At 43.6% G+C, this 27,142-nt stretch overlaps 1 protein-coding gene across 3 annotated transcripts in view; it reads left to right on the top strand.

Moving 5' to 3' along the window:
* The window catches only part of PRRC2C (proline rich coiled-coil 2C), a 127,107-nt gene that overhangs the window by 36,062 nt on the left and 63,903 nt on the right, over window positions 1-27,142 (top strand). For all 3 annotated transcript variants that reach the window (XM_073593238.1, XM_073593239.1, XM_073593237.1), the window contains exons 6-12: window positions 34-260; window positions 485-567; window positions 967-1,082; window positions 7,563-7,653; window positions 15,185-15,347; window positions 16,185-16,268; window positions 17,530-18,070. In XM_073593238.1, the coding sequence (XP_073449339.1) occupies window positions 34-260; window positions 485-567; window positions 967-1,082; window positions 7,563-7,653; window positions 15,185-15,347; window positions 16,185-16,268; window positions 17,530-18,070 (1,305 nt within the window). The remainder of the gene's footprint in view (window positions 1-33; window positions 261-484; window positions 568-966; window positions 1,083-7,562; window positions 7,654-15,184; window positions 15,348-16,184; window positions 16,269-17,529; window positions 18,071-27,142) is intronic.

The following is a 27,142-nucleotide window of genomic DNA, read 5'->3' as shown; positions in this document are numbered from 1 at the left end:
TCATTTATTTATTTATTTATTTTATTTTTTTAGCTGATGTGGCCAGTTGGCGGGAAGGTGGAGGAAGGAATCTTGGTACGCCTGTTGCCCCTGCTGACCAAGAAAATGTTGCATCAGTTGGAGAAGATGGATCCTCTACCCCTGCACTACCCAATTCTATCGACCAGAGCAAAGGGCCAGCCTCACAACTCAAACTGAATGGACAGCAACCTGGCCTACCTCCTCAGCACAGAGGCATGATGCCTTCATTTGCTGGAAATGTAAGCAGTGTGTATGTATGTATGTATGTGTAATAAATGAGTGTGTGTTTATCATTCATTTTTATTTTATTTTTTTCCTTCTTCAGTTTTAAGATCAGTTTGAGATTTTCATTTTGTACACTTAATAGAATGGCTGGCTGTGATGTGTTTTAGGATTCTTTAGGAATATTGGAAATCTATACTTGACTGATGTGTATCTTTTAATTGAATTGCATCCATTTTAGATGTTTCCTTCGTATCCACGCCTTCCATTTCCTCCAATGCAAGGACCCACACGCTATCCTTCAGCACCAGAATCTTCTAATAGGTAATTTTTGTTGTTAATTTATTTATATGGTAACAATGTTGACCCCATAATTTTATTGTAATTCTTTTGTGTGTTTTTTTTTCCAACATTTCATATAATATCCTCAGAATTTTCCAAATCAGGTTGGAATCGGCATCTTGCCCATGAGAGCAAGAGAAGCAATTGTGTTTGAGAACTGTATAATTGCTGCAAACACGTTTCAAAACTGCTTACTCCTTGTAGAAAATAACTCCAGTCCCTGTTGCATTTTTGTTCCAACATTTATGGTTGGATTGTATCGGTCAACCTTGCATGCTGAAGTTTCTGTACGTTGAAACCAAATGCTGAATAGTACAATGGGATTGTAACATAGAAGATTGTCTCTAATTTGTTTATTTTTTCATTGATCAACCTAAACAGAAGACGACCGCCACAATCTTGGGCTGCTGAGGGTGTTGAACGTCCTTCAATCATTAGCGCTACAGAGCTTAAAGAGCTGGATAACCTAGACACTGAGGCAGATGAAGGCTGGGCAGGTAAGTGTTACCTTGTACACATACACCCTTTCCTTTGCCAAATAAGACAAAGATTTGAGACAGTCAGTTAAATCAGAATTGCAACTAACTGCAGGCCTAAACATCAGCTCTACATCTTTGCTGTGTGTGTGCTTACCTCAGTTTGAGTTAACTGAGTGACGTAAGTTATATAATTTGTAAATTCTAAACTTTAAATTCCTACATGGATCAAGTTTTTTTGTTTCAGTATGCTCTGCTTCAGATGGGCAAAAAGGGCTCAGTCAGATTGATCTAAAAATCAAGGCATAATGACCCTTTCTGTCCTTGGCTAGAATGACTATTGAACTGATACTACTTTTGGTTTCTGGTTTTAAAGTAAACCCACCACTTGCCCTTGCTTCTAAAGTTGCTGGCACCCAAAACATTCTATTTAAGCAAATAGTAAAAAAATATTTTTTACTTTCTGCTAAAAAACCTCTCCAATAAAAAAATAAAATCAAATTTCATCAGTTTGGGCCAATATGTATTCTGGTACATGGTTTTTATTAAAAAAAAAAATCCCCAATAAGCGTATATTGATTGGTTTGCGCAAAAGTTATCGTGTCTACAAACTATGGGTTATTTTTATGGCATTTTTACTAGTAATGAGCGTGATTGCGGCGGAAAAATTGGACACAAAGTGACACTTTTTGGGGACCAGTGACACTAATGCAGTGATCAGTGCACTCCACTGTACTGACACTGGCAGGGAAGGGGTTAACATTAGGGGCGATCAAAGGGTTAAGTGTGCTCCTAGGTAGTGATTTCTAACACTGTGGGAGGGTGGCTTAACTGTAGGAAAACAGATCTGTGTTTCTACTTACACAGATCTCTACTTTTCTCTGACAGAACAGCGGTCTGCCTTGTTTACATAGGCAGACCGCCATTCTGCCTCTCCTGTCAACGATAGGCAGGTCCAGGCGGACCCGCTGATTGGCTCTGGCTGTGTCCAATCACAGCGGGAGCGGTTCGGCGGCGTGTGTGTGCCCGCCCCAGACCCGGAAGAAGACAATGTACAGGTACACAGTTTTTTGCGCAGCCAGGCAGCCCTGCCTCAGTAAATGTGCGGTTGGCGGACCTAGGAAGCAGTTAAACAGTAAATGTACATGTATTTGAACTGTGTATTTAGGAGGTTGCCTGCACGAGTTCCAATTTAACATTGTCTAGCTGTAACTTGCCAAAAGATCTGTTCAAATTGTAAGGGCTGTTCATGCAGAAATCCAGAAAATGTTTAAGGGTATAGACATGGTGTCATGACCTACCAAGTCAGAAGGCCTGCATGGGAGTGATTAAATCAATAAAGGTGATATCACTATTAAATACAGCTCTGTACTGATAAATCATACAAAAATACACATACATTCAAATAAAAACAGAGATGGAGATATACAGGTACAGCTCCAAAAAGTTAATTTATTTCAATAATTCAATTCAAAAAGTGAAACTCATACATAGATTCATTTCACCCATAGTGATATATTTCAAGCATTTCTTTCTTTTCATTTTGATGATTATGGCTTACAGCTAGTGAAAAGCCAAATTTTATTATCTCAGAAAATTAGAATATTGTGAAAAATTTCAATATTGTAGACTCTGTCACACTCTAATCAGCTAATTAACTCAAAACACCTGTAAAGGTTTTCCGAGCCTTTAAATGGTTCAGTAGGTTACACAATTGTGGGGAAGGCTGCTGACTTGACAGTTGCCCAGAAGACAGTCATTGACATCCTTCACAAAGAGGGTAAATCACAAAAGGTCATTGGTAAAGAAGCTGGCTGTTCAGAGTGCTGTATTCAAGAATATTAATGGAAAGTTGAGGGGATGGAAAAAGTGTGGTAGAGAAAGGTGCACAAGCAACAGGAATTATCGCAGCCAGAGAGGATTGCAAAGCAAAGGCCATTCAAGAATTTGGGGGAGATTCACAAGGAGTGGACTACGACTGATGTTCGTATTTCAAGAGCCACCACACACAGACGTATCCAGGTAATTGGCTACAACTGTCGCGTTCTTTGTGCCAAGCCACTCCTGAACCAGAGATGACGTTGGAAGCGTCTTACCTGGGCTAAGGGGAAAAAGGACTGGACTGTTGCTCAGTAGTCCAAAGTCCTCTTGGACTCGAATGAAAGTAAATTTTGCATTTCATTTGGATATCAAGGTCCCAGAGTCTGGTGGAAGAGTGGAGAGGCACAGAATCCAAGTTGCATGAGGTCCAGTGTGAAGTTTCCACAGTCCGTGATGATTTGGGGAGCCATGTCATCTGCTGGTGTGTTGGTCCACTGTGTTTTATCAAGTCCAAAGTCAGCACAGCCTTCCACCAGGAAATTCTAGAGCACCTCATGTTTCCCTCTTCTGACCAGCTTTCTGGAGATGCTGATTTCATTTTCCAGCGGGACTTGACACCTGCCCCCCACTGCCAAAAGTACCAATACCTGGTTAAATAAACATGGTATCGCTGTGCTTGATTGGCCAGCAAACTTGTCTGACCTAAACCCCATAGAGAATCTGTGAGTTATTGTCAGAGGTAGATGAGACACCAGACCCAACAATGCAGACGAGCTGAAGGTCACTATCAAAGCAACCTGGGCTTCCATAACACCTCAGCAGTGCCACTGGCTGATCGCCTCCATACCACACTGCATTGATGGAGTAATTCATGCAAAAGGAGCCCCGACCAAGTATTAAGTGCAAACTATACTGTACATGGACATATTTTTCAGTAAGCCAAAATTTCTGTATTTTTTTTTTTTTTTAATTGGTCTTATGTGATCTAATTTTCTGAGATACTGAATTTTCACTATCTGTGAGCCATAATCCTCAAAATGAAAAAGGAAACTGAATCACTGAAATAACTTTTTGATCAAATTTTTTTGTGATGCACCTGTACTCGTGTGTCCACACTGTGCGATATTAACCCTTTAGCTGCCAGGCCCTGTGCTCCACTTTTGACAGAAAAGTCTCCCGTCCCGCAGCGTGGTGATATCTCGCTATGAGCCCTGGTATAGCCGCGTCACTGGTCTGGGGCTTAGAAATGCCCTTGGCTTTCTCTTTTCTCCCCCGCTGACAGGACAGTTACGTGGGTTCTGATTGTTTGGCTCCGACCAATTAGAAGGCTCCTAAATGTAACTCCCTGACGGGGTACGTTTTTGGAGATTAAGCTGCATGGGATTTCTAAGCCCCGGACCGGTGACGCAGCTGTACCAGGGCTCATAGCGGGATATCGGGGGGGTCCTGTTTAAGTTCACCTTACAGATTTTTCTGTAAGGCCACTTTCACACTGAGGCACGGGGGCGTCGGCGGTAAAGCGGCGCTTTTTGGTCGCTAGTGGGTTAAAGGGTTAACTGTGCCCGCTAAGTGCCGCATGGGCACTTTAGGAACGGTGTATGCACTGCTCCTAAAGCGCCCCAAAGATGCTACTTGCTGGACTTTTTTTTTTTAACATCCCGCAAGTGCACCACTCCAGTGTGAAAGCCCTCAGGCCAGTGACAGTGACAGAGGAGCTTTGCAGGTGTTAATTTTAGTGCATTAGCGCCTGTGAAGCGACTCAGTGTGAAAGTAGCCTAAAACCCATTTCACACAGCGCAGGGGCAGTAAAGCGCCGCTAGTTTTGGTGGCGCTTTTTCGGGCGCTAGCGCAAGGTACGTACACAAAAGTGTAAATATCCAAATTTCTCTAAAGAGCTGAAGGTTTTAATTTTTTCCCTTACAGCTTTAAGAATTTGAAAGACAAAAAGACAACCCCCCCCCCCCCCCCAACCATATATTTTCTGAAAGCACATGACCTGTAAAATAATAATTTTACAAAAATCCTGCTAACTCCCTACTAAATATAAAAGCTTAACCAGTATGGAGTTAATAAATCACAAACATTTGTAATTTTTACATTGCGCCTTTTTGCGACATGGTGAAAATCAAACGTACTAGGCCGGCGAGATGCGCTAGGTGTGGCTCGGATGACGCTGACTTCTTCCACGTGGTCTGGTCCTGCCCTGGTGTGAAGGAATTCTGGGAAAATATACTCGCTGATATTAACTCTATTGGGAAAGTGAAGATCCCATACAGCCCGATCCCTCTTCTGTTAGGTATCTGCGACTTCCTAGAGGTCTCATGGGGGAAGAAACTATTTATCTTCTATACCACACTATACGCTAGAAAGGCAATCCTACTAAATTGGAATCGGGCCCAGCCACCCACCAGACAGCTTTGGCAGTCCTTGATAAATAAAGCATTACCATTATATAAAATGACATATATGGGAAGAAATTGTCCTAAAAAATTTGGGAAGATTTGGGCAGCATGGGTGAAGGCAAAACATTTAACAATAGATTGGGGGCCCCGGGTCATGGCACACGATAAATGACACGACATAACCTGTTCCTCACTAATAAAACTCTGTCTCCTTATATGACTGTGGGATTGAAGTGTATGATTTGAAGGTAATCAATGTGCCCCTTATACCTCTACCCGGGTTAGGAGCAATGTTCTTGTTAGCATATTGTCGCTCCGACCAATACAAATATATTTGTTGAGAAATGTAAGAAAACTGAGTAAGATGTCTGTATCTATGATTAACCCATTATAAAATGTTTGTTTTTGGAAAACCTTAATAAACTTTTTTGTTACGAAAATCAAACGTACGCAAAAATGTCTCTAAAATTTTGGAGGCTTACATTTTTCACTTGCAGCTTTCAGATTTTGAAAGACCCCCAAACCAAATGTTTTCTGAAATTCCATGACCTGTAGTATAAATAGAAGGTGCTACAGATTTTTACTTCCGTAAATGTTTATCAGATCGCTATTTTTACAGAAAAAACGCAAACAAAAAAAAAAATCAACAACTTACAAAATTCCTGCTAAATTCCTATTAAGGCCTCTCTCAGTGGGGTGTGCTACATCGTATGCCAAAGAAGGGCTGTGTTTACCCACACATGGATGCACAGGCAGTCCTATTCATGTCAACTGGGATGCAGAGGCTGCAAGGACAGATTTGACATCCATGTGGGCATAGGTGCATGGCCCCAAATGCTTTGCAGAGACATCAGGGGTCTAAACAGACCTCTAGTTCCTTTTCTCTGTTTCAAAAAGGAGACATTAAAGTCCCTTTCCCCTGCAGTCTGAGCTGCACTGTATATGGAATGAATGAGTCTGTATAGACTCCTATTGATTCATAAAATGAAACATTGTTTCATTCACAAACTTGACAGTTAACACAGCTTACTATCTGTCAGTGATGAAAGAATGCAGGAGCGACCTGTACTGATCGCTGGCTATATTCTTTCAGGAAAGGAGCGGGCTAGCTGCATGGAGGGGGCGTTTTTTTGTTCTTTTTGTTTTTTTTTAAATACTGATCGCTCTGTGCCTGCCCTGCAGCACGGAAAGCTGGCTAGCAGCTGCAGGGCAAGGCGGCACCCGGTCATTAGGCAAGGGAGGGGCACTGCAGGGGAGGTCAGAGCAGCACAGGGATATGTGTGTATAGATATTCTCTCTATATCTATCCATTTTTTTTTTTTTTTCTTCTTTTTTGCAGGTCAATACCTCTGTGACTGTCCTGTAACACAAACGGCGGGCGGGAGGGCAGAGGAGCAAATCTTACAGCTGTAGCACAGACACAGAGGGATTGGGGGTTGGTTTGAGCAGGAAGGGTTAAAGAGAGTTAGAGTGAGTGAGGGGGGGGGGGGGGGGGCACTTTAGATGCTGGCATAGGCAGGTGGAGGGCTTATTAACCACTGATCAGAGCAATCAGTTTGCTCAGCAGCGTCTGCTTAACAATTATGCTATAAGTCCATGAATGAGCTTATAGCAGATGGAGAAATTGTCCGTATGGCTTACGGACCTGGCCACCTGGAGGCAGTGTTGTAGGTCTGTACGCCGTATGGACTTGGCAGCGAAAGGGTTAATGAACCTAAGTCTCGTAAGTCATATGTAAGTGTCACTCATTCATAGATTAACTTTCATCGGTGAAAAAGTTCCAATCCATCCAAAGTGAGCAGACAACTAATCCAAATGACTTCTTCATGTCACACTTTAATATCTTTGTGTAATTTCAGAATCCTTTGTCCCTCCACCACTCTGATACACTCGCCAGCTTAAAGTGCAAAGATGATGGCTGATGAGGCTTTTAGCTGCAGTTATTTAGACAATGATATCACTTTTATTGATTTAATTATTGAAAGGGTGTGATACAGTACAACAGCAGTGGTATCGGGGTTCTATATTGGGCACTTTGCATAGAGTTGGGTTTGTTTAAGTTGAAGAAGTTTTCAGATTTGAGTGAGACTTAGCAGGGCTCTCAATTCGTAGCTTGGGGCAAATCTGTTTACATGTTTTGGTCACCTAACCCCTCTAGATAATTCACCAGTGTCCTAACAATGCTCCATGTCTGCACTACTAAAACAAACTCAGGATTGAAGCCATTTACTTAGCAACTGAAATGTCAATTGTTGCCTTTTAATATCTTCCTATGTAGGAGCTCAAAGTGAAGTTGATTACTCAGAGCAGCTAAACTTCAGTGATGATGACGAGCAGTCACCAAACCAGAAAGAGAAATCGGAAAGCTGGTAATCTATCAGAGCTATTTAATGTTTATATCTAGATCATTTATTTACTCGACTTGATCTTTTTAAAGCTGTATTATGTATTGTATTTGTAGTTACATGTAGTACCTTGTAGTATCAGATTGTTTTACACTGTATTATACCTTTATTTTGAGCATCCATTAAAATATTGTTTGTTTACTTTTCAACTAAGTATTCTGTTTGTTTATTTGCAATAAAACATGAGTTGAGTCTGTTTTAACTCCACTACGGGTTTAACCACCGTTTAGTGAAGTTAATGGGCTTAGTTCACAAACCCAACACATGAGGTTGAGGTTACATATTTAAAGTAGAACTTTACCCATAACTAAGAGCCCTTTCACACTGGGGCGGTTTGCAGGTGCTATTGCGCTAATAATAGCGCCTGCAAACCGACCCGAAAGTGCCGCTGCTTGCATTTCAGTGTGAAAGCCCCGAGGGCTTTCACACTGGAGCGATGCGCTGGCAGGACGGTAAAAAAAGTCCTGCCAGCAGCATCTTCGGAGCGGTGTGTATACCGCTCCTTTACCGCTCCTGCCCATTGAAATCAATGGGACGGCGCGGCTATACCGCCGGCAAAGCGTTGCGGTGGTATTTAACCCTTTCTCGGCCGCTAGCGGGGGTAAAACCGCCCCGCTAGCGGCCGCATACCGACGGTAAAACGCCGCTAATAATAGTGGCGTTTTACCGCCGACGCCGCCCCAGTGTGAAAGGGCTCTTAATGAAAATAATAATTTTTCAGCAAGGAACACACATTCTACATTAATAATTCTGCTACTGGCTGTAAATTGCCTCCAGCATTGCTCCTGTTTCTTTTTACTAAAGGCTGCCTTTTTGCTGAAATCCTGAGCCCCTGAAAAGCAGTAAATCTTTACGCTGCTAGCAGATCGGCTTCTACAAACTTGGCACAGTCCCTAAAAATGGAGAGCAACTGAGTGAAGAGCAGGGTGAGACAGTGGGGTCGATTTACTAAGGCAAATTCACTGTGTACCAAAAGTGCACTTGGAAGTGCAGTCGCTGAACATCTGAAGTGAGAAGAAGCTCCTCTGATTTCTATCATCCAATCATGTGCAAGCAAAAATGCTTTTTTTTTAATGTTCTTGCATGTCCCCCTCAGATCTACAGCTACTGCACTTCTAAGTGCACTTGCAGTGCACAGTGGATTTACGTTTTTAAGTAAATAACCCCCAGTGTTACTGGATTTTAACCACTTCAATACAGGGCACTTTCACCCCCTTCCTGCCCAGGCTGTTTTTTTCAGCTTTCAGTGCTCTCACACTTTGACAATTGCGCAGCCATGCAACACTGTACCCGAAATGAATTTTTAATCCTTTTCTTCACACAAATAGAGCTTTCTTTTGGTGGTATTTAATCTCCGCTGGGCCCTAATATGTCGCACTGATGGGAGGCACGAATATGCCGCGCTGGTGGCAGGCACGATAATGCCGCGCTGGTGGCAGGCACGATAATGCCGCGCTGGTGGCAGGCACGATAATGCCGCGCTGGTGGCAGGCACGATAATGCCGCGCTGGTGGCAGGCACGATAATGCCGCGCTGGTGGCAGGCACGATAATGCCGCGCTGGTGGCAGGCACGATAATGCCGCGCTGGTGGGAGTAAGGCACGAATATGCCGCGCTGGTGGGAGTAAGGCACGATTATGCCGCGCTGGTGGGAGTAAGGCACGATTATGCCGCGCTGGTGGGAGTAAGGCACGATTATGCCGCGCTGGTGGGAGTAAGGCACGATTATGCCGCGCTGGTGGGAGTAAGGCACGAATATGCCGCGCTGGTGGGAGTAAGGCACGAATATGCCGCGCTGGTGGGAGTAAGGCACGAATATGCCGCGCTGGTGGGAGTAAGGCACGAATATGCCGCAATGATAGAAGGCACGAATATGCCACACTTGTGGGCCCTAAAATGCAGCACTGACTGATGGGAGGCACGAATATGCCGCACTGGTGGGAGGCATGAATATGCCGCACTGGTGGGCACTAAAAGGCAGCACTGACTGGCGTAAGGCACTAATATGCCCTAAAAAGCAGCACTGACTGGCGTAAGGCACTAATGCCGCACTGATGGGCACTAAAAGGCTGCACTGACTGGCGTAAGGCACTAATTTGCCCTAAAAGGCAGCACTGACTGGCGTAAGGCACTAATTTGCCGCACTGGGTGGCACTGGTGGGCACTAAAAGGCAGCACTGACTGGCGTAAGGCACTAAAAGGCCGCACTGATAGGAGGCACTAAAAGGCCGCACTGATAGGAGGCACTAAAAGGCCGCACTGATAGGAGGCACTAAAAGGCCGCTCTGATAGGAGGCACTAAAAGGCCGCTCTGATAGGAGGCACTAAAAGGCCGCTCTGATAGGAGGCACTAAAAGGCCGCTGTGATAGGAGGCACTAAAAGGCCGCTGTGATAGGAGGCACTAAAAGGCCGCTGTGATAGGAGGCACTAAAAGGCCGCTGTGATAGGAGGCACTAAAAGGCCGCTGTGATAGGAGGCACTAAAAGGCCGCTGTGATAGGAGGCACTAAAAGGCCGCTGTGATAGGAGGCACTAAAAGGCCGCTGTGATAGGAGGCACTAAAAGGCCGCTGTGATAGGAGGCACTAAAAGGCCGCTGTGATAGGAGGCACTAAAAGGCCGCTGTGATAGGAGGCACTAAAAGGCCGCACTGATAGGAGGCACTAAAAGGCCGCACTGATAGGAGGCACTAAAAGGCCGCACTGACTGGCGTCACTGATGGGCGCTGCTGAGCTTTACTGTAATCAGGACACTGATTATTAGTGGACTGGTTCCCTGCCCTGGTCTCCCCTGCGAGGAGATGCCGCTGATCGGCTCCCCTCGCCACACACTCTGTGTGAGGCGAGGAGAGCCGGTTACTGGCACTTCCACATTTACATGTGACCAGCTGTGATTGGGCACACCCAATCATATGGTTAAAGAGCTGCGTCTTCAGGTCTTTACAGAGATCATGGTCATGCTGTGTCCTGGAAACACATCGCGAGAGCGGCCGTTCTGGGGCGCTGTCATATGATGTCCTCCCAGAGCGAGAGCGGCATTGCTCCTCCATTTGACAGTGGGCAGGCGGCAAGTGGTTTTTAATGTTTTACATGGCTATACCTGCAAAAGGGGCCAGTCTGAAGTGACCTAGTAGGACTTTGCTTTCTGTTTCACTTTAAAAGAAATGAGTTATTTCACGTTGAATCACGATATTGAAAATTATACTCGCATGGCTAAAATAGAGGTTCTTTCCTTTGTGTAAAAGGTTTACGAATTGAGTCCAGTATGTTTCTTCGTTTTCTGACCCGTAGTAAGAAATGGCTGAGATTGGAACAGTTTTTTTTTTGTGTTTTTCATATACTGTTTTTAATATATAAAATTTGAAAATGGGATTCATTTTCTTATTTAATGCCAACATGAACTTCCCTCTGATGAAGCTAAAGGCGCGGCCTAAGATAAGGGAAGCACACCTGCTGTCAACTCTTCTGAAAACTCCTGTATAACCAGTTTGAGATTACTTTCACTTTGCTATGTAGGTTTCACTTCTGTCTAAGCCGTACACACCTGCGGCTCTAAGGTGCACCCCTAGTGGGCCTTGTCCAATGAGCGTGCTATTAGTCAACAAGACAGGAACTTTTTTCACTGATTCTTCCAGGCTGGGACTTGACTCATTGGCGAGCTGGTTTTGGGCCCCAAGTGAAGTCAAGTCTGCATAGCAAAGTGGAAGCGCTCTTCGCATAGGGCCATCAGGCGGCTAAGAGAACCTTAGCTTTTATTCATGCAGTGTGGAGTACAAGTTTACTTTGAAAATTGCTCAGCCTCAATCATTTGAATCTGAAGTACAGACTTGCCTTGAAGGAGAAGCAGAAAAAAGCAACGTTACTATGCTGTAGAATTGAGGCAGTGTTCACCTGCATCTCTAAATGTGTTGTGCATTTTACATGCGTTACTATTTTACAGCTTTAAGATGCACAGTTCCAATACACCTAAAACATGAAATTGGTGACCAAAGCAGGAGTCAAAAATATTTTAAGAACACTCATACTCCTATTGCCTGCATCTGACTGTTATTTTTTTCCCTACATGGGGTGAAAGGCATAAAAGGAAGATCTTGCGTTTGTATGACAGTTTACTCATGATAGTATAAAATTGTGAAGACTTTAAAGTACACACACGCTCACAGGAAACTGCCTAAACTGACCATAATGGGAACCCCACATCCTTGGTGGTCATGGTATGCAAATCTCAACTTTGGAAAGAAGAGTAATGAGCTGACCTGCCCCCGCCCCTTCAATGACCAATAGGGTATTGCAGGAAAGGTTTGGCTAGCGGGGGGTTAAAGTTTCCTGGCTTAAGATTTGTGGCCCTAGGCAAGCATGAGAGGAGGGTTACACTGCATGCTTGCAATCTAGTTTATTGAACTGGTTATGGTAAAGTAGAACTATAGGCAAACCCCCCCCCCCTTTTTTTTTTTTCTTTCTTTTCATTGATAATGGTAAACAGGACAAATAGCGTGAATTGGGGGCACAGACGGCAAAAGAAAAAACGGATCTAATCTATTTGCACACTATCCAAACTGAATATGTTTTGCCTTTAGTTCTTTAAGTTTAGAAACCTTGCCGGAGATCTATCATGTGACTATGACCTGGTAATGCTTGAGGAATTCTCAAACTTTGCATTTATGTACAATGGGATCCACGTTGTAATTACTTTTTTGCAGCCTGAAAAATATAATACTAAGACCCCTTTCACACTGGCAGTTTTCAGGCATTATAGAGCCTAAAAAACTGCCTCCCATGCTGCCCAAATGTGGAACCCCAAGTGCTTTCACACTGGGGCGGTGCGCTTGCGGGACATTAGAAAAAGTCCTGCAAGCTGCATCTTTGGGGCGGTATGGGAGCACTGCATACAGCGCTCCCAAAACGCACTGCCCTTTGACAAGAATGGGCATAGTTTCCAAAGCGCCTGTAAAGCCCTTTCCGCTGCAATACGGACACTTTTAACCCCTTCGTCCGAAAAGCGCTGCTTAAACAGTGCTAAAGCGCCACTAAAATGAGTTGCGCCAACGCTTGGGCAGCCCCAGTGTGGAAGTAACCTAACAGACTAGCTTCAGACCTGTTTGAAGCATTCAATCATAGTTCCCTATCTGCAAAACCTACATATGTACACACATACTGTTCTGCCACTGGATATTTTTATTTGTAGATACAAAACAAACTCATCCAATCTCTACTGCAGTGTTATGAGTGAGATATGAGCTGATTGTCGGTGCTCAGGCTGTCATGTCCAGTACAAATCCATAAGGTCAAAGAGCTGGCAACTCATAGCATGCTAAGAGTAAGGCTTCGGTCAAAATGCATTAGCATTTTATGATGTCGCAACTGCTGTAGTGCTTGAATAAAGCCTCATAACGAGAAGCATTCACGTTGCTGTCTTTTTGACCTTCTGTATTTTTATTTGTACTCCATTTCATCAATTATGGTTTGCAAAAAAAATTATATATATAATTTATTTCTGTAAACTGAAAGTAGAACTATAGGCAAACCTCTTTTTTTTTTTTTTTTTTTTTTTTTTTTTTTTTTTTAATTTTGTTTCCATGTGAACAGAGTAAGGGAGGGTTAAAACCCTTGTCGGTGGTATTCTTCTGTGACCCATTGTGTGGAGAATTACCTTCACCTCCTGTCCCATATCCAAAAGAGGAGGTAAAAGAGAAAATCCCTGTAAATAAAGGGAATTCCTTGGGTGATCAGAACTAGTTTCCCTATTTGGAAGATTTCCCCTCTGACTTTTCTGGGGACAGCCCAAAATTTGGGATTTTCTTTTACTTTCACTTTCAGTGATAATGGTAAACGGGGGCAAATGGTGAGGGGGAATCTGCCTAACGGCACAGATGGCAATAAAAACATAATGTGTTCTAATTCCTCTCCACTCTGTCCAAAACGTAAAAGAAAAAAAAAATAGTTTTGCCTTTTAGTTATACTTGAAGTCTAAGTGAAACTGGATTCATCCAGTGTTTAGTCATTATTAAGGTTTTCACTTGGTTCGCTTTAGATGAATTAAAGTGGTTCTGAAGTCTATAAAGTTTTTGTTTTTTTTACCATTAATGCATTCTCTGCATTAAGATATTAAAAAAAAAAAAAACTTCCTCTGTGTTCACCCTCCCCACTCCCCATCTCCACAACACTGACCTGACTTGTATTGATCCAGCACTGTGCCCAGCTGCAGCTCTTCTAGTCTCACAGGTTTTACTGAAATCAGTGAGAGCCATTGGCTCTCATCAGTCAAATCTATTGAGCAGAGAGCGAGAGGTGGGGCCAATCTGCACTGTGTGTCTATGGACACACACAGCTTGGCTTAGTATCAAGCCTGCACATCTGCCCCCATAGCAAGCGGCCTATAAACGAGCTTGCCAGCAGATTTGTATTTCTGTCATTCAGTTTTGAGAATCTGAGTCTGGTAGGGCAGGGGCCTGATTTCTTTCTGGCTGCAGTTATAAGTAATACAGATCTAGTTTTTCCCCCAGCTCATGCCTGGACAGTGAAAAGAGAATTTAGAAGCTATTTTGCCTCTTGCTATTCAGCACAACTGGTGTGTGGGTTCTCCTCTCGCAACCCCCCCCCCCCCCCTTTTTTTTTTTTTTAAATGCTTCTCTCCAACTTAGTCCTGAGCTCCGCTGTGCAGGGACTGCAGGAGGCCAGTCCCAAGACAAAGTTAACTATTTACTTAACGCTTGTATTGGTGAATCTAGAGCTCCATTAATGTTTTTATACCCATCTTGAGTTCAGCTTTGATTAAACCTTTTCAAAATCCTCACTAGAGTCATCTATTCTGCTCCTGATCTTTCACAACAATACATTGTTAGTATTCATCAACCATGTGTATGTGCAAACATACTATCTCACACGATTCACTAACATACGTGACTTCTGCAGAGAAGCCTTTGGGTTGTGCAAATGGCTTTATTGGTCAGTGGGGATCACAGCCTTTTACTTCCACAGTCAAGATGCTCACCATTGGCCAGATCTGGTGATCAGCATGAAGATCATAAGGTAGAGTATAAGCATAACAGTGGTCAACCTGCCGCACTAATGAATTGTGGTCCCTTTTTTTTTTTTTTTCTGCTTTTATTTAAAAAGAGTCAGGTTACCCAAAATGTGATGCTTGGCTAAATATAATTTGTGGCGGGATGAGTTAGCCCCTGGCTTCTTGTATGTTTTATTGTGTCCCCAAAAGTTTAATTTTGCCAACGTTGTTCCTAGTCAGCTTGGAGAATTGTGCGCCCATCCACCTTTACATGTTGCAGCCCATTTTGTTTATTTTAAAAATGCAAAATCCAACCTGAAGTGGAAAACCTCTAATAATGACCTCGTAACTCCGTGCAGAGATGATTCCTGAGAGATATAAAACTGTCAGGATGTTTAACGCTCCAGGTTTAAGCACGTTAAGCAATTTCAGTTAATTGTTGCTTTTTTTTTTTTTTTTTTTTTATGAATTAATTTCCTCGTCATTTTATTTAGGGATGATCGGATTGCTAAAGTTGAGCAGGTTCAAGGAAAGCCCAGTGAAAGTTTAGAAGTTCACAAAGATTCTGAAGAATGTCCATCCATCAGTCCTCAAGCTCCTGTCCCAGGACCAGGACCGAAATCTCTTCTTGGCAAAGGTCCACCAGTTGACTCACAGGTTAGCTTTGTTTAAAGTATAGCTCTAAACAGGTTGACTGCAAAAAGGCTATGCTAACTAGGTTTATAGATTTAGTCCATGACCTATATTTTTGGATAATGTTTTGTAGACCTAGTTATCCCAAATTTAAGACTAAAGATAAAACCTTTTTAGTTTTATGTGGAGTGGAGAGGGATTCAAACACCTGCCAGACCTTTACTGCTGTATGTGCCCCCAGTAGACAAATTCATTCTCTCTACTTGTCATGTTTACCATTATTTACATTTATTTAAATTTTGAAGTAGCAGAAAATCCCAAGTTTTGGGTTGTCCCCAGAACGGTAATAAAGGGTAAATGTTCCAATATAGACCTTAGTTCTGGTGACAACCAAGGATTCCCTCACTTCCTGTGTTGGCTATGGGACAGGAAGTGAAGATAAATCTCCCCAATGGGACACAGATGACTAAACAAAAAAAACTTGACTGATTATAACCCTCACTTACTCTATCCAAGATGGGGAAAAAAGTCTTGCCTTTTTGGTTATTCTTTCTGACCACTGTTTAGATGAACAGATGTCAGGTTTTCCTCATCTTTCTTTCCTTTTCCTTAAGAGTATGCTACTTAATTTTTACTTGCCTTTTTTTTTTTTCTTCATATTGCTGTAAAATTTACTTTACTTTGTGGTGCAGACCCTACTTTGTATTGCACTTTTAGCAACTATGACAGTGATGATGATCTCTAATTTTTTTTTTTTTTTTCTCATTAAAAATATTGAACAAGAACAGAATGTCAATTAATATTGTATCTCGTGGTTCTGCTGGCACACATTTTTAATTTATTTTGTTTTGGTTTCCGTAGGATCGGCGCCAGATGCCTCCCTCACTTTTGACTCTTGATAAGAGCATCCCACCTCTAATGCAAGCCAAAACTGCTCCCCAACAGGTATCTGTTTAAACCTATTTCTGCAGAATGTGTTGGTCACTGTAGCCCAATGATTGTAACGCAGATGTATGGATACGCTGCTTGCCTTATTTTAGATACCTGCAACGCAGACATTGTGCATACATGACTGCATATTTGTCCTCCCCAGATTTGACTGTCCACCAGACACAGCGGATCACCGATCCAGCTACTGTGCTCTGTCCTGGTACCATGTGGTTGTTGTGACCAATCACAGCGAACACATGTCCAGTAGTAAACATGGCTGCATTCATACAGCCGTTGAACGTCCTGGATTGGTCACAGTGATCACATGGTACAGGGCCAAGCACCACCTACATTCACCATGTGATAGCTGATTGCAGCTGAGAACTGTTTTTTTGTGTGTGTGTGTGTGTGTGTGTGTATATAGATATATTTGGTGTCACCAGACCAGTGCTGCCAGTCAGTGTCCCTCAGCACCAATCATATTGTCCCAGATCATCGCCACACCAGTCGCAGTGTTGCCGGGTCGGTCTAAGCCAGCAAAGGTGATCCCTGATTGTTGCCACACCTGTCCCAGTTTTATCTGACCAGAGTAAGTCGGCAGCATTTTTCCTGATTGTTGCCATCCTAGTCCCCAGTGTCGTCAGACCAGTGCAGCCAGCAACTATGTTCCTGATCATCGCCACACCAGTGCAGTGTTGCCTCTGCCTGCAGCCTGTACTGACCCTGGCCTGTTGACCACATTTCTTCCTGTTGCTTGGACCGATCCTTTGGCTGTTTGCTGACCATGTGTCTGCCTGCGTCGGCAGATGACCCATCTGCATGTCCAGCTGACTATGTTTCTGTGAGACACCAGTCCCAGCCATCCTCTGCACAATACTACTTTCCTAGAACCATCTGAATTTTTTTTTTTCATCGGTGCCCCTAAAGGTTCTAGTTAGGCCTCTGGAGTGGGCGGTCATTTTACCTCTGTGTATATACCCACATGTGTGACTATAGTCACATGGGCTGCTCAGAGGTGATGGGGAGGAAATGCTCAACATAGAAACTCACTGAGCATGTGCAGAGCTGCCAACACTTCTCTGCAAAATTCCCAACTGCTGTGGTGACAATGGACAGAAGGTGGAGATAGAGAACAGCAGGATCAACTTTTTTTTTTTTTTTTTTTTTTTTTTTTTCAGAACACAGAAAATAAATCTCCTAGTGACTGAGTATGATGAATAGCATGTAATACTCCATTTATTGAGGGTAATTTGTATTCTCTGTCTTAATTGTTTAGCACCCATCTCAAGTTCGCTCAGGTGCCCCATCTAGACCAGCACCACTGCAGTCCCGTCCCAGTGAGGATGAAATATGGAAACAAAGACGTCGACAACAGACAGAAGTTTCTGCCGCAGTAGAACGTGCCCGCAAAAGACGTGAGGAAGAAGAAAGGAGAATGGAAGAGCAGAGAAAAGCAGCATGTGCAGAAAAACTAAAGCGCCTAAATGAGAAATTTGCTCCTCCTCCTCCACCTCCTGCTCCTGCTCCTGCTCCTACTATGACTACTACTACATCTACAGCAACTCCTGGCAAACCCGCAGCTGAAAATGCTCCAGAGGAAAAAATTATAGCTGAAGAATCTTCTCAAGATTCTCTCCCTAAAGAGGAGCAAGCTATTGAAAATGATCAGTTTATCAAAGAAATAGAACAGGAAAGACCAGAGACTCCTCCTGTACAACATGAAGAGACAAAGGAAGAAGTAGTCTCCCATCCTGATCTGGAACTTGTACAGGAGGGTGGAAGTGTCCCTGATTTGGAAGAAAAATCATCTGATTTAGGTATGCCGTTTCTGACTTTTTTTTTTTTTTTTTTTTATATTGTGTTCAGCTGCTATATAAATGATATTCGACATACAGTTGTGCTCATTAGTTTACAAACCCTGGCAGAATTTGATTTGACACAAGGGGGTTTGAATGGCTATTAAAGGTAACTATCCTCACTTGTGATCTGTTTGCTTGTAATTAGTGTGTGTGTGTATAAAAGGTCAATGAGTTTCTGGACTTCTGACAGATGCTTGCATCTTTCATCCAGTGCTGCACTGGCGTTTCTGGATTCTGAGTCATGGGGAAAAGCAAAGGCTTGTCAAAGGATCTGCAGGAAAACGTAGTTGAACTGTATAAAATAGGAAAGGGATATAAAAAGATATCCAAGGAATTGAGAATGTCAATCAGCAGTGTTCAAACTCTAATCAAGAAGTGGAAAATTAGGGGTTCTGTTGAAACCAAACCAACTAAAATGTCAGCCACAACTGCAAGGAAAATAGTTTGGGATGCAAAGAAAAACCCACAAATAACTTCCAGGTGAAATACAGGACTCTCTGAAAACATGTGGTGTGGCTGTTTGAAGATGCACAATAGGGAGGCACTTGAAGAAAGATGGTCTGCGTGGTCGAGTCACCAGAAGAAAGCCATTACTACACAAATGCCAAAAAGTATCCCACTTACAATACGCCAAACAGCACAGAGACAAGCCTCAAACCTTCTGGCACAAAGTAATTTGGAGAGATGAGACCAAAATTGAGCTGTTTGGCCACAACCATAAACACTACATTTGGAGAGGAGTCAACAAGGCATATGATGAAAGGTACACCGATCCTACTGTGAAACACGGAGGTGGATCGCTGATGTTTTGGGGATGTGTGAGCTACAAAGGCACAGGAAATTTAGTCAAAATTGATGGCAAGATGAATGCAGTATGTTATAAAAAAATACTGGAGGGACATTTGCATTCATCAGCCAGGAAGCTGTGCATGGGAAGTAACGTACTTGGACATTTCAACATGACAATGATCCAAAATACAAGGCCAAGTCGACCTGTCATTGGCTACAGTAGAATAAAGTGAAGGTTCTGGAGTGGCCATCTCAGTCTCCTGACCTCAATATCATTGAGCCACTCTGGGGAGATCTCAAACGTGCAGCTCATGCAAGACAGCCCAAGAATTTTCAGGAACTGGAGGCTTTTTGCCAAGAGGAATGGGCAGCTTTACCATCTGAGAAGATAAAGAGCCTCATCCACAAATACCACAAAAGACTTCAAGCTGTCATTGATGTTAAGGGGGGCAATACACGGTATTAAGAACTGGGGTATTTAAACTTTTGATCAGAGTCATTTGGGTAGTTTCTGTTGTCATTATGATTTAAAAAGAGTAAATTCAGTTGATTGATAATAAATGGCTTTAGCCAAACACTAACCGTGAGTGAAAAAAGTTTTTGTTATCATTCATGTTCTCTGAAAAATGGCCAAGAAATCATAAATTCTGCCAGGGTATGTAAACTTATGAGCAAAACTGTGTGTAGCTAAACAGTTGTGCTGAGCAGCAGTTTTCAAGTGGAACATTAGCCATCCAGAAAATGCTATGTAATACAGCTGGATCTATGTATTTAGGCTAATTTCACACTGTAGCCCCTCCGCGTCTAGTTTTTTTTTTTTTTTTTTTTTTTACAAAGAACGTGGTGTTTTATTTGAAAAAAACAATAGAAACATACATGACATACATAACATTACAGTTATACAATATGTAGGAGCAACAAGAGGGTGTGGTTTGATTACATGTTACATATAAGTCAGATATACCGCATTATGTTATTGGAGAATGCATAGTGAATGTAGGCACACACATATCTCAACTACAGAGTTTGTAAATACATTTATAAAGAAGCCAAACTATGATGGGTCATTAGATATTTCAGTGCACGTAGCTGCATTTTCCAGCCACACATCCCAAATCCTGCTATGTTTAGCGGGGCACTTCTTATGAACATATATCTCTTTTTTGTATGGCAAGACCTGGTTGACTGCTGAGATCCATTCCTGAAGCGTTGGTGGTGCGACTTGCAGCCATTTCCTCGCTATAAGTAGCCTAGCTGTGAACAATACCTCCTGGAGGAATATTTTGTGGAATTTATCTGAGTCAGGGTCAGGGAATATTCCCAGCAGGCATTGTTTTGGACATAGCGTCAAAGGAGATCCCATCTCATCGTGTATGAACTTGACGATTTGGGACCAATAATCCTGTATCGCCGAGCACGTCCAGAGCTGGTGAAAGAAGGTGCTAGAGGGGCTATTACACCTAGAGGAATTGTGAATTCTGGTCAGGTTTAAATTTAGCCAATCTATTGGGAGTTAAATATGATCTATGCATGTACAGTTGTGTAATGCGATCAGATAGTTTAGTGGACACCTTTTTATTAGTACTCAATGCATCCTCCCATTCGTCGTCCTCCAACTCCCCCATGTCCCGGGCCCATCGCTCTTTCAGGTTATATGCTAAAGTGGTTGCGGAAGGTCGGAGTAGAGAGTTATAGAACACCGATATAAGTTTGCGGGAGTCTTGGCTTGTTATGATATATAAAACATCAAGGTACTCTACATTAGGAGGATCATCTCTGAAATGAGTTTGGAGGGCGTGGCAGAGCTGGAGGTACCGAAAGTGCATTGAATTAGGAAGATGAAATTCCCCCTTGAGCTGTTGAAATGATTTAAGTGCATTATCACAGTAGACATCAGACAAATATCTTATCCCCTTGTTCAGCCATATGATGAAGTCAGGGATAGTTAACAGTTCTTGCAAGCTGGGGTTATCCCAGGGCTTGACAAATTTGCTTGGAATCTAGGAGCCAGCTAAAAAAGTTAGGAGCCAGGTTTTTTTTTTTTTTTTTTTAAACGACCGACAAAGCTTTATTTTCAATATAAAAATTAACCAATCTTAAATTTACACAGAGATGACTAGAACTAATGTGACTGCTTTTATTTCCTGCCATGCAGGGACACAAGACCACCATATTCTCGCTAAGGATCCAATCAGGTCCGCCTGAAAAACTGACAGGCGAACCTGATCAGACAGCCCGTGTGAAAGGGGACAAGCAGGGAGATGACAGATAATAAATTCATTTTAATTAACCACTTCCTTCCCGCAGGACGACTATATACGTCCTGTCTTTGAAGAGAAATACCGTTGTTATGGTAGCAGCTAGCTACCATAACCCCGGTATCTTCTTCAAGAGCCGGCAGTTCTCTTTCAGATAAAAGTGGTCTCTGCAGCAGATTAGCAGCGAGATCACTTTTATCGGCGGCAGGAGAGGGCCCCCCCTGCCCTTCACCGCTTACCGTGGCCGTCGGTAACGGCGGAGGCGATCCGGATCTGTCCCTGGCCTGACATGGAGACAAGTGAGAGGAAGATGGGCCCCCCCCCGCCCATCTCCAAGTCATTGCAGGGCGGAAGCGACGTCAAATCTTCACTTCCACCCATAGCTCTTGAAGGGACATTTTTTTTTTTTTTTTTTTTTTTTCAAATGACAATTTTTTTTTTAATGCATTTTAGTGTAAATATGAGATCTGAGCTCTTTTTGACCCCAGATGTCATATTTCAGAGGACCTGTCATGCTTTTTTTCTATTACAAGGGATTTTTACATTCCTTGTAATAGGAATAAAAGTGCCTTCTTTTTAAAAAAAAAAATAACAGTGAAAAAATAAAAGTTGAAATAAATAAGAAAAAAAAAAATTTAAATGTGCCCCATCCCTTGTAATAGAAATAAAAGTGACACAATTTTCATTTTTTTTTTAAAAACAGTGTAAAAATAAAAAGTAAAATATATAAGAAAAAATAATAATTTTTTTAAATGCGCCCCGTCCCGCCGAGCTCGCTTGCAGAAGCGAACGCATATGTGAGTAGCACCCGCATATGAAAGCGGTGTTCAAACCACACGTGAGGTATCGCCACGATCGTTAGAGCGAGAGCAATAATTCTAGTCCTAGACCTCCTCTGTAACTCAAAACATGCAACCTGTAGAATTTTTTAAACGACGCCTATGGAGATTTTAAAGGGTAAAAGTTTGTCGCCATTCCATGAGCGGATGAAATTTTGAAGCGTGACATGTTGGGGATCAATTTACTCGGCGTAACATTATCTTTCACAATATAAAAAAAATTGGGCTAACTTTACTGTTTTCTTATTTTTTTAATAAAAAAAAGTATTTTTTCCCAAAAAAGTGCGCTTGTAAGTCCGCTGCGCAAATACGGTGTGACAGAAAGTATTGCAATGACCGCCATTTTATTCTCTAGGGTGTTAGAATAAAAAATATATATAATGTTTGGGGGTTCTAAGTAAAGGGAAGGAGATGAGCAGGCAGTGAAAACAGGTAGGGAAAGCTCCATTAGCATTGGTGGATGTCTTGTCATACCAACGGCCACCACCAGAGGGCGCCCGCTTGCAGAAGGAACCAGGAACCATAGGACTGCAGTAGGCCGCAAAGCCGGGGCCTCAATTACCGGCGCGGCCCAGCGCAATCGCGGCAGGAGGGGGGGGTGTCGAACGGACACAGGATACCCCAGCTGTGCCACCCCAGGCGCCAGGTCGCTAATTCTAGTCGCAAATGCGACCTGGCGCCCGGGGTTTGTCGAGCCCTGGGTTATCCCATAATAGTGTGTGAAAATGTGTAAGTGGTATTTTCAGTTTGCGGCCTATTACCTCCCAAATTTTACAATGATGATACAGTAGACTTTTACGCCCACTCAGCTGCCCAGTGCCCTTAGGGTCTTTGAGAAGAATTTGGAAGGGGTGTGTTAGTCCCCGGGCATGGGGGGAACATATCAGAGTTAGGTATCGCTCTTTGTCCTGTTTATCTAAAAAGAAAAAGTGAGACAGTTGTGCAACAAGGTAGTACATGTTGAAGTCTGGCAACGCCGCACCCCCTAGCTCAGTGGGATTTTTAAGTGTTTGCCAGGACAATTTATGTCGGGTTGTCCCCCATACAAAGGAGTTGAGAAGGGCCTCTATAGACTTAAAGATCCTAAGGGCTATATAAGCTGGAGCGTGCCACAAGACATACAGGAATTTGGGGAGAAGGACCATCTTGATAAGGTTTACTCGGCCCATGACCCCCAGTGGTAATTTAGCCCATGTTTGTGTTTTAGCCTTTAAACTTGCTATCAGGGGTTCTAGATTGAGCCTGATGTAGTCTTCTGGTGTACGGGTTATTACAACACCAAGGTATGTCATGGAGCTAACTGAGGAGACAAGGCCATTATGTCAGTGGGTACGCTAATATCTATGGGGAGAATCAATGATTTGTCCCAATTGATCTTTAAGCCAGAATATTTACCCAAGTTTTGAATAATCTCAAGGGCTATTTTTAGGGATGGGCCAGCGTCTGCCAAATACAGCAACATGTCGTCTGCATATAAGCTGATCTTTTCTACCAAATCTCCACATCTCAGCCCTCGGGCACCAGAATGTGCCCTGAGGGAGGAAGCAAGGGGTTCCACTGCTAAGGCATATAATAATGGGGATAGGGGGCAACCCTGACGAGTACCCCTAGAGAGGGTAAAGGGATCAGAGACTTTTCCGTTGACAAAGACCCTGGCACATGGATTCTGGTATAGGAGTTGAATCCACCTAATGTACCTAGGCCCAAATCCAAAGCGTGTTAGACATTCCCAAAGATAGTCCCACTCGACGGAGTCAAACGCTTTGGCGGCATCAAGGGACACTACTACTCAAGAAATCTTTCTGCCTCTGCAAGGGATTGCTCTGCCTGCCTAACCACCTGAGATGAGTTTCGATGATATCTAGATATACGTTGAGATAGTATCATCCTGGCGTGTGATTTAAAAGCGTCCCAGATCAGCTCAAGTGGCACAGTGTCCTTGTTAGTCTGGAAGAACAATTCCCACTCAGTCCCAATTCCCTCCAACTCAGGGATAACCGTCAGCCAAAAAGGGTTTAGCTTCCATGCATATGTCGTAGGGGAAGAGTCTATGCGAAGTGTGATCCAGTACGGAGCATGGTCAGAGAGGACCCGTGGGTTAAAACCTACCTCGCCCAAGATGGGGAGAATAGCATGGGATATCAGGATTAAATGTATACGTGACATAGAGTTGTGTGACGTGGAGAAACACGAAAATGCTATGTCTGTAGGGTGCCGGTGGCGCCATGTATCCACTAAGTCAAGGTCTGTAAGAAGTTTACCAAACCTAGTATAGGATTGTTTGGGATTATCAGATGGTGTTAATGTCAGTCTGTCTAGGTCTTTGTGCATAATAATACTATTAAAATCCCCTAACCAGAGCACAGGGACAGTAGGAAATTTGAGACATAAATGTTAAATTCTAAGAACACCAAACTGAAACAGGGGGGGGGTGTTTATGTACATAGCTGCTAATAGGAGTTCTAAGCCGTTTACTTTGGCATGCAAGAATAAGAACCTGCCTTAGGGGTCAGATTTAAGCGTTAATAGTACGAATTGCACCGTTTTTGCCACCAGGATAGCTACACCCCTGGAGTTCGCAGTAAAGGGAGCCTGATACAGCCACCTCACCCATGGCTTTTTGAGTGCTAACATAAGTTGGCCTGTGAGACGGGTCTCTACCAATACCATAATCCCTGCATGCTGCGCCTTAAGGTAGGACAGGACTGCATTACGCTTGGGTCTAGCTCTGAGGCCACGTACATTCCATGTAATACATTTTATATCAGGCATGTTAACAGGGCATAGGCATCCAGTGTCCCAGCATCCTGAGCCCACGTGCCTGTCCCGCACCCCACCCCCACAATCAGGGGGATATGTAGGACCGCCCGCAAAACCCGGGACCGCCAGAACAGGATATTGCAGTGTAAGCCACTAGATTTGCAGCATGTCACCAGCATAGGATGGTTCAGCATTTTGAATGACATCCACGCCAGCATGCAACCTTGACCACCAATATTTTTGTGCATACCATATATGTATTGAGCTTTAAAACAAAAAAAAAAAAAAAAGACGTAGTCAAACTTAAAACAAAAACGAACACTCTGGCCTATCCGGCAAGACAGCACATCGAATGTCTATCGAGTGTAGTCAATTGAGACCGGACAGGCCAGGGAAACCAAACTTGAGTCAAACAATACACATTGCAATCTTTAGTAAGGGTAGTGGGGCCCCAAGGGGTCCCCGTAGCTAGGGGGATGATTAACTGCTGAAGAACATACAACAGTACAGGGAGCGTGACATCCGTTTCTGTGACATCAGAATAGAGTATGCAGGAGGATCGGAAGGATATAGAAGTTCGAGGCCATGTCACAAATGCCATGTCGGTCATCAGCTTGCCATTAAAACTAGGAAGTCCGGGCTATAGAAATCAAGTTCAATACCGTGGGATCTATGTGCGGCCTTAGGGGAGGGAACAGCCAGGGATAAAATAAACAACGATAAAGGGGGTTATAACAGAGCAGGACAGAGTGGAGAAAGATTTTCGCCCCCCTACGGGGGGGGTACAAGCCACGGGGTTCATAAGTGCTCAGAACGATCCACACAGTACCTTCAGGGTGTCTTGTTCAAGGTGTTTCAAGGAAGTTCAAGAAAATTGACCATCAGTACAGACATCCTAGGCTGAATGGTCATCCAGAGGGGAGCAGCCGATTCATCAAGCGGGTTACCGTGCTGGCGCCGCTTTATTTTCAAACCAGGAAAAGACAGCTTCAGGCGTGTCAAAAAAATGCGCCCGGTCCTCTCCAACGACGCAAAGTCTTGCTGGGAATAGGATCGCGTAGGAGTAGTGGCGAATCCTCAGTTGCCGTTTAGCTTCAGTAAAGTGTGCCCTCTTTTCTGGACCTCAGCTGAGAAGTCCGGAAATACCTTGATCTCACCGTTCTTGAAGGGAATATTACCCTTCATTCTGGTGAGGCGTAGAACCGTATCTCGATCGTGGAAATTAAGCATTTTGGCTATAAATGTTCTGGGTGGCTCCCCCTGAGGGGGAGGTTTAGCAGCCAGCCTGTGAGCCCTTTCAACTACAAAAGACGTGGATAATTCAACCTGTTCCAAAGGTGGTAATGAGATTTTCAAGAAATGAAATGTACCCTCTGAGCCTTCGGGTATGCCTACGAAGTGTAGGTTGCACCTCCTGAGGCGATTCTCCATATCGTCCTGCTTGGCTAGGATCGTGTGGAGCTGGTGCTGAAGTTGTTCCGTAGTCACCTGTAATGGATGCATCTCGTCCTCCACGTGGCTGATGCGGTTCTCTGTCTCGGTGACCCGATCCCTGAGTTTATGTAGATCCTGACGTATGAGCGAGACATCTATCTTAACCTCCTCGATCTTGCCCGTCAGGGTACTTTTACAATCCGATATTGCCTCCAGCACCCGTGCAGTGTCCTCTGCAGCTGAGCTCATCGTAGAAGGAGAGCCGGCGCCATTATACTCTTCGGCCTCCTTTTCTGCATGATGGTATTTAGCCAATTTAGCAGCCGAATCCGTTGGTTTTTTGGCGGTGACATGTTCCTTGGTAGCATGGTAGTCCAGAGATCCGGTGTTATGGAGAAAAATAGCACGTTTAGCCCCAGGATATGTAGTTACGGATATTAGGCAAGCGGAGCTCCCGTACCACACTCCCTACACCATGCCGGTCCAGGCCACGCCCCCCTCCGCGTCTAGTTTTAGTGGCATTCTTCGGCCGTTAGCAGGACGGTTTAACCACCCCCCTGCTAGCGGCGGAAGAAAGGGTAAAGCGCCCTTGTTGCGGCGCTGCCCATTCATTTCAATGGGCAGGGCGTTTTGGGAGCGATGTATACACCTCTCCCAAAGATGCTGCTTGCAGAACTTTTCAGAACGTCCTGCAAACGCACCACATCAGTGTGAAAAGTCACACTGAAATGAATGGGGAGGCGATTTTCAGGCGTTGGAGGCTATAGCGTTAAAACGTCTGAAACCCGCCTCAGTGTGAAAGCAGCCTTATTTTAAAGGCCATCTCATTGTTGTTGTACAGACCCAAGAGTTACTACTTAGACCAAAGGGGTTATATGGTGCTACCTTCAGGTAATTGGACACTAGACACAAAAGCTTTGTTGGGCACTTCAAATTTTTTCACCAATTTT

This window comes from Aquarana catesbeiana, linkage group LG07 (genome assembly GCF_042186555.1).
Source record: "Aquarana catesbeiana isolate 2022-GZ linkage group LG07, ASM4218655v1, whole genome shotgun sequence".
Taxonomy (NCBI): Eukaryota; Metazoa; Chordata; class Amphibia; order Anura; family Ranidae; genus Aquarana; species Aquarana catesbeiana.
This window is presented reverse-complemented; position numbering and strand designations above follow the sequence as displayed.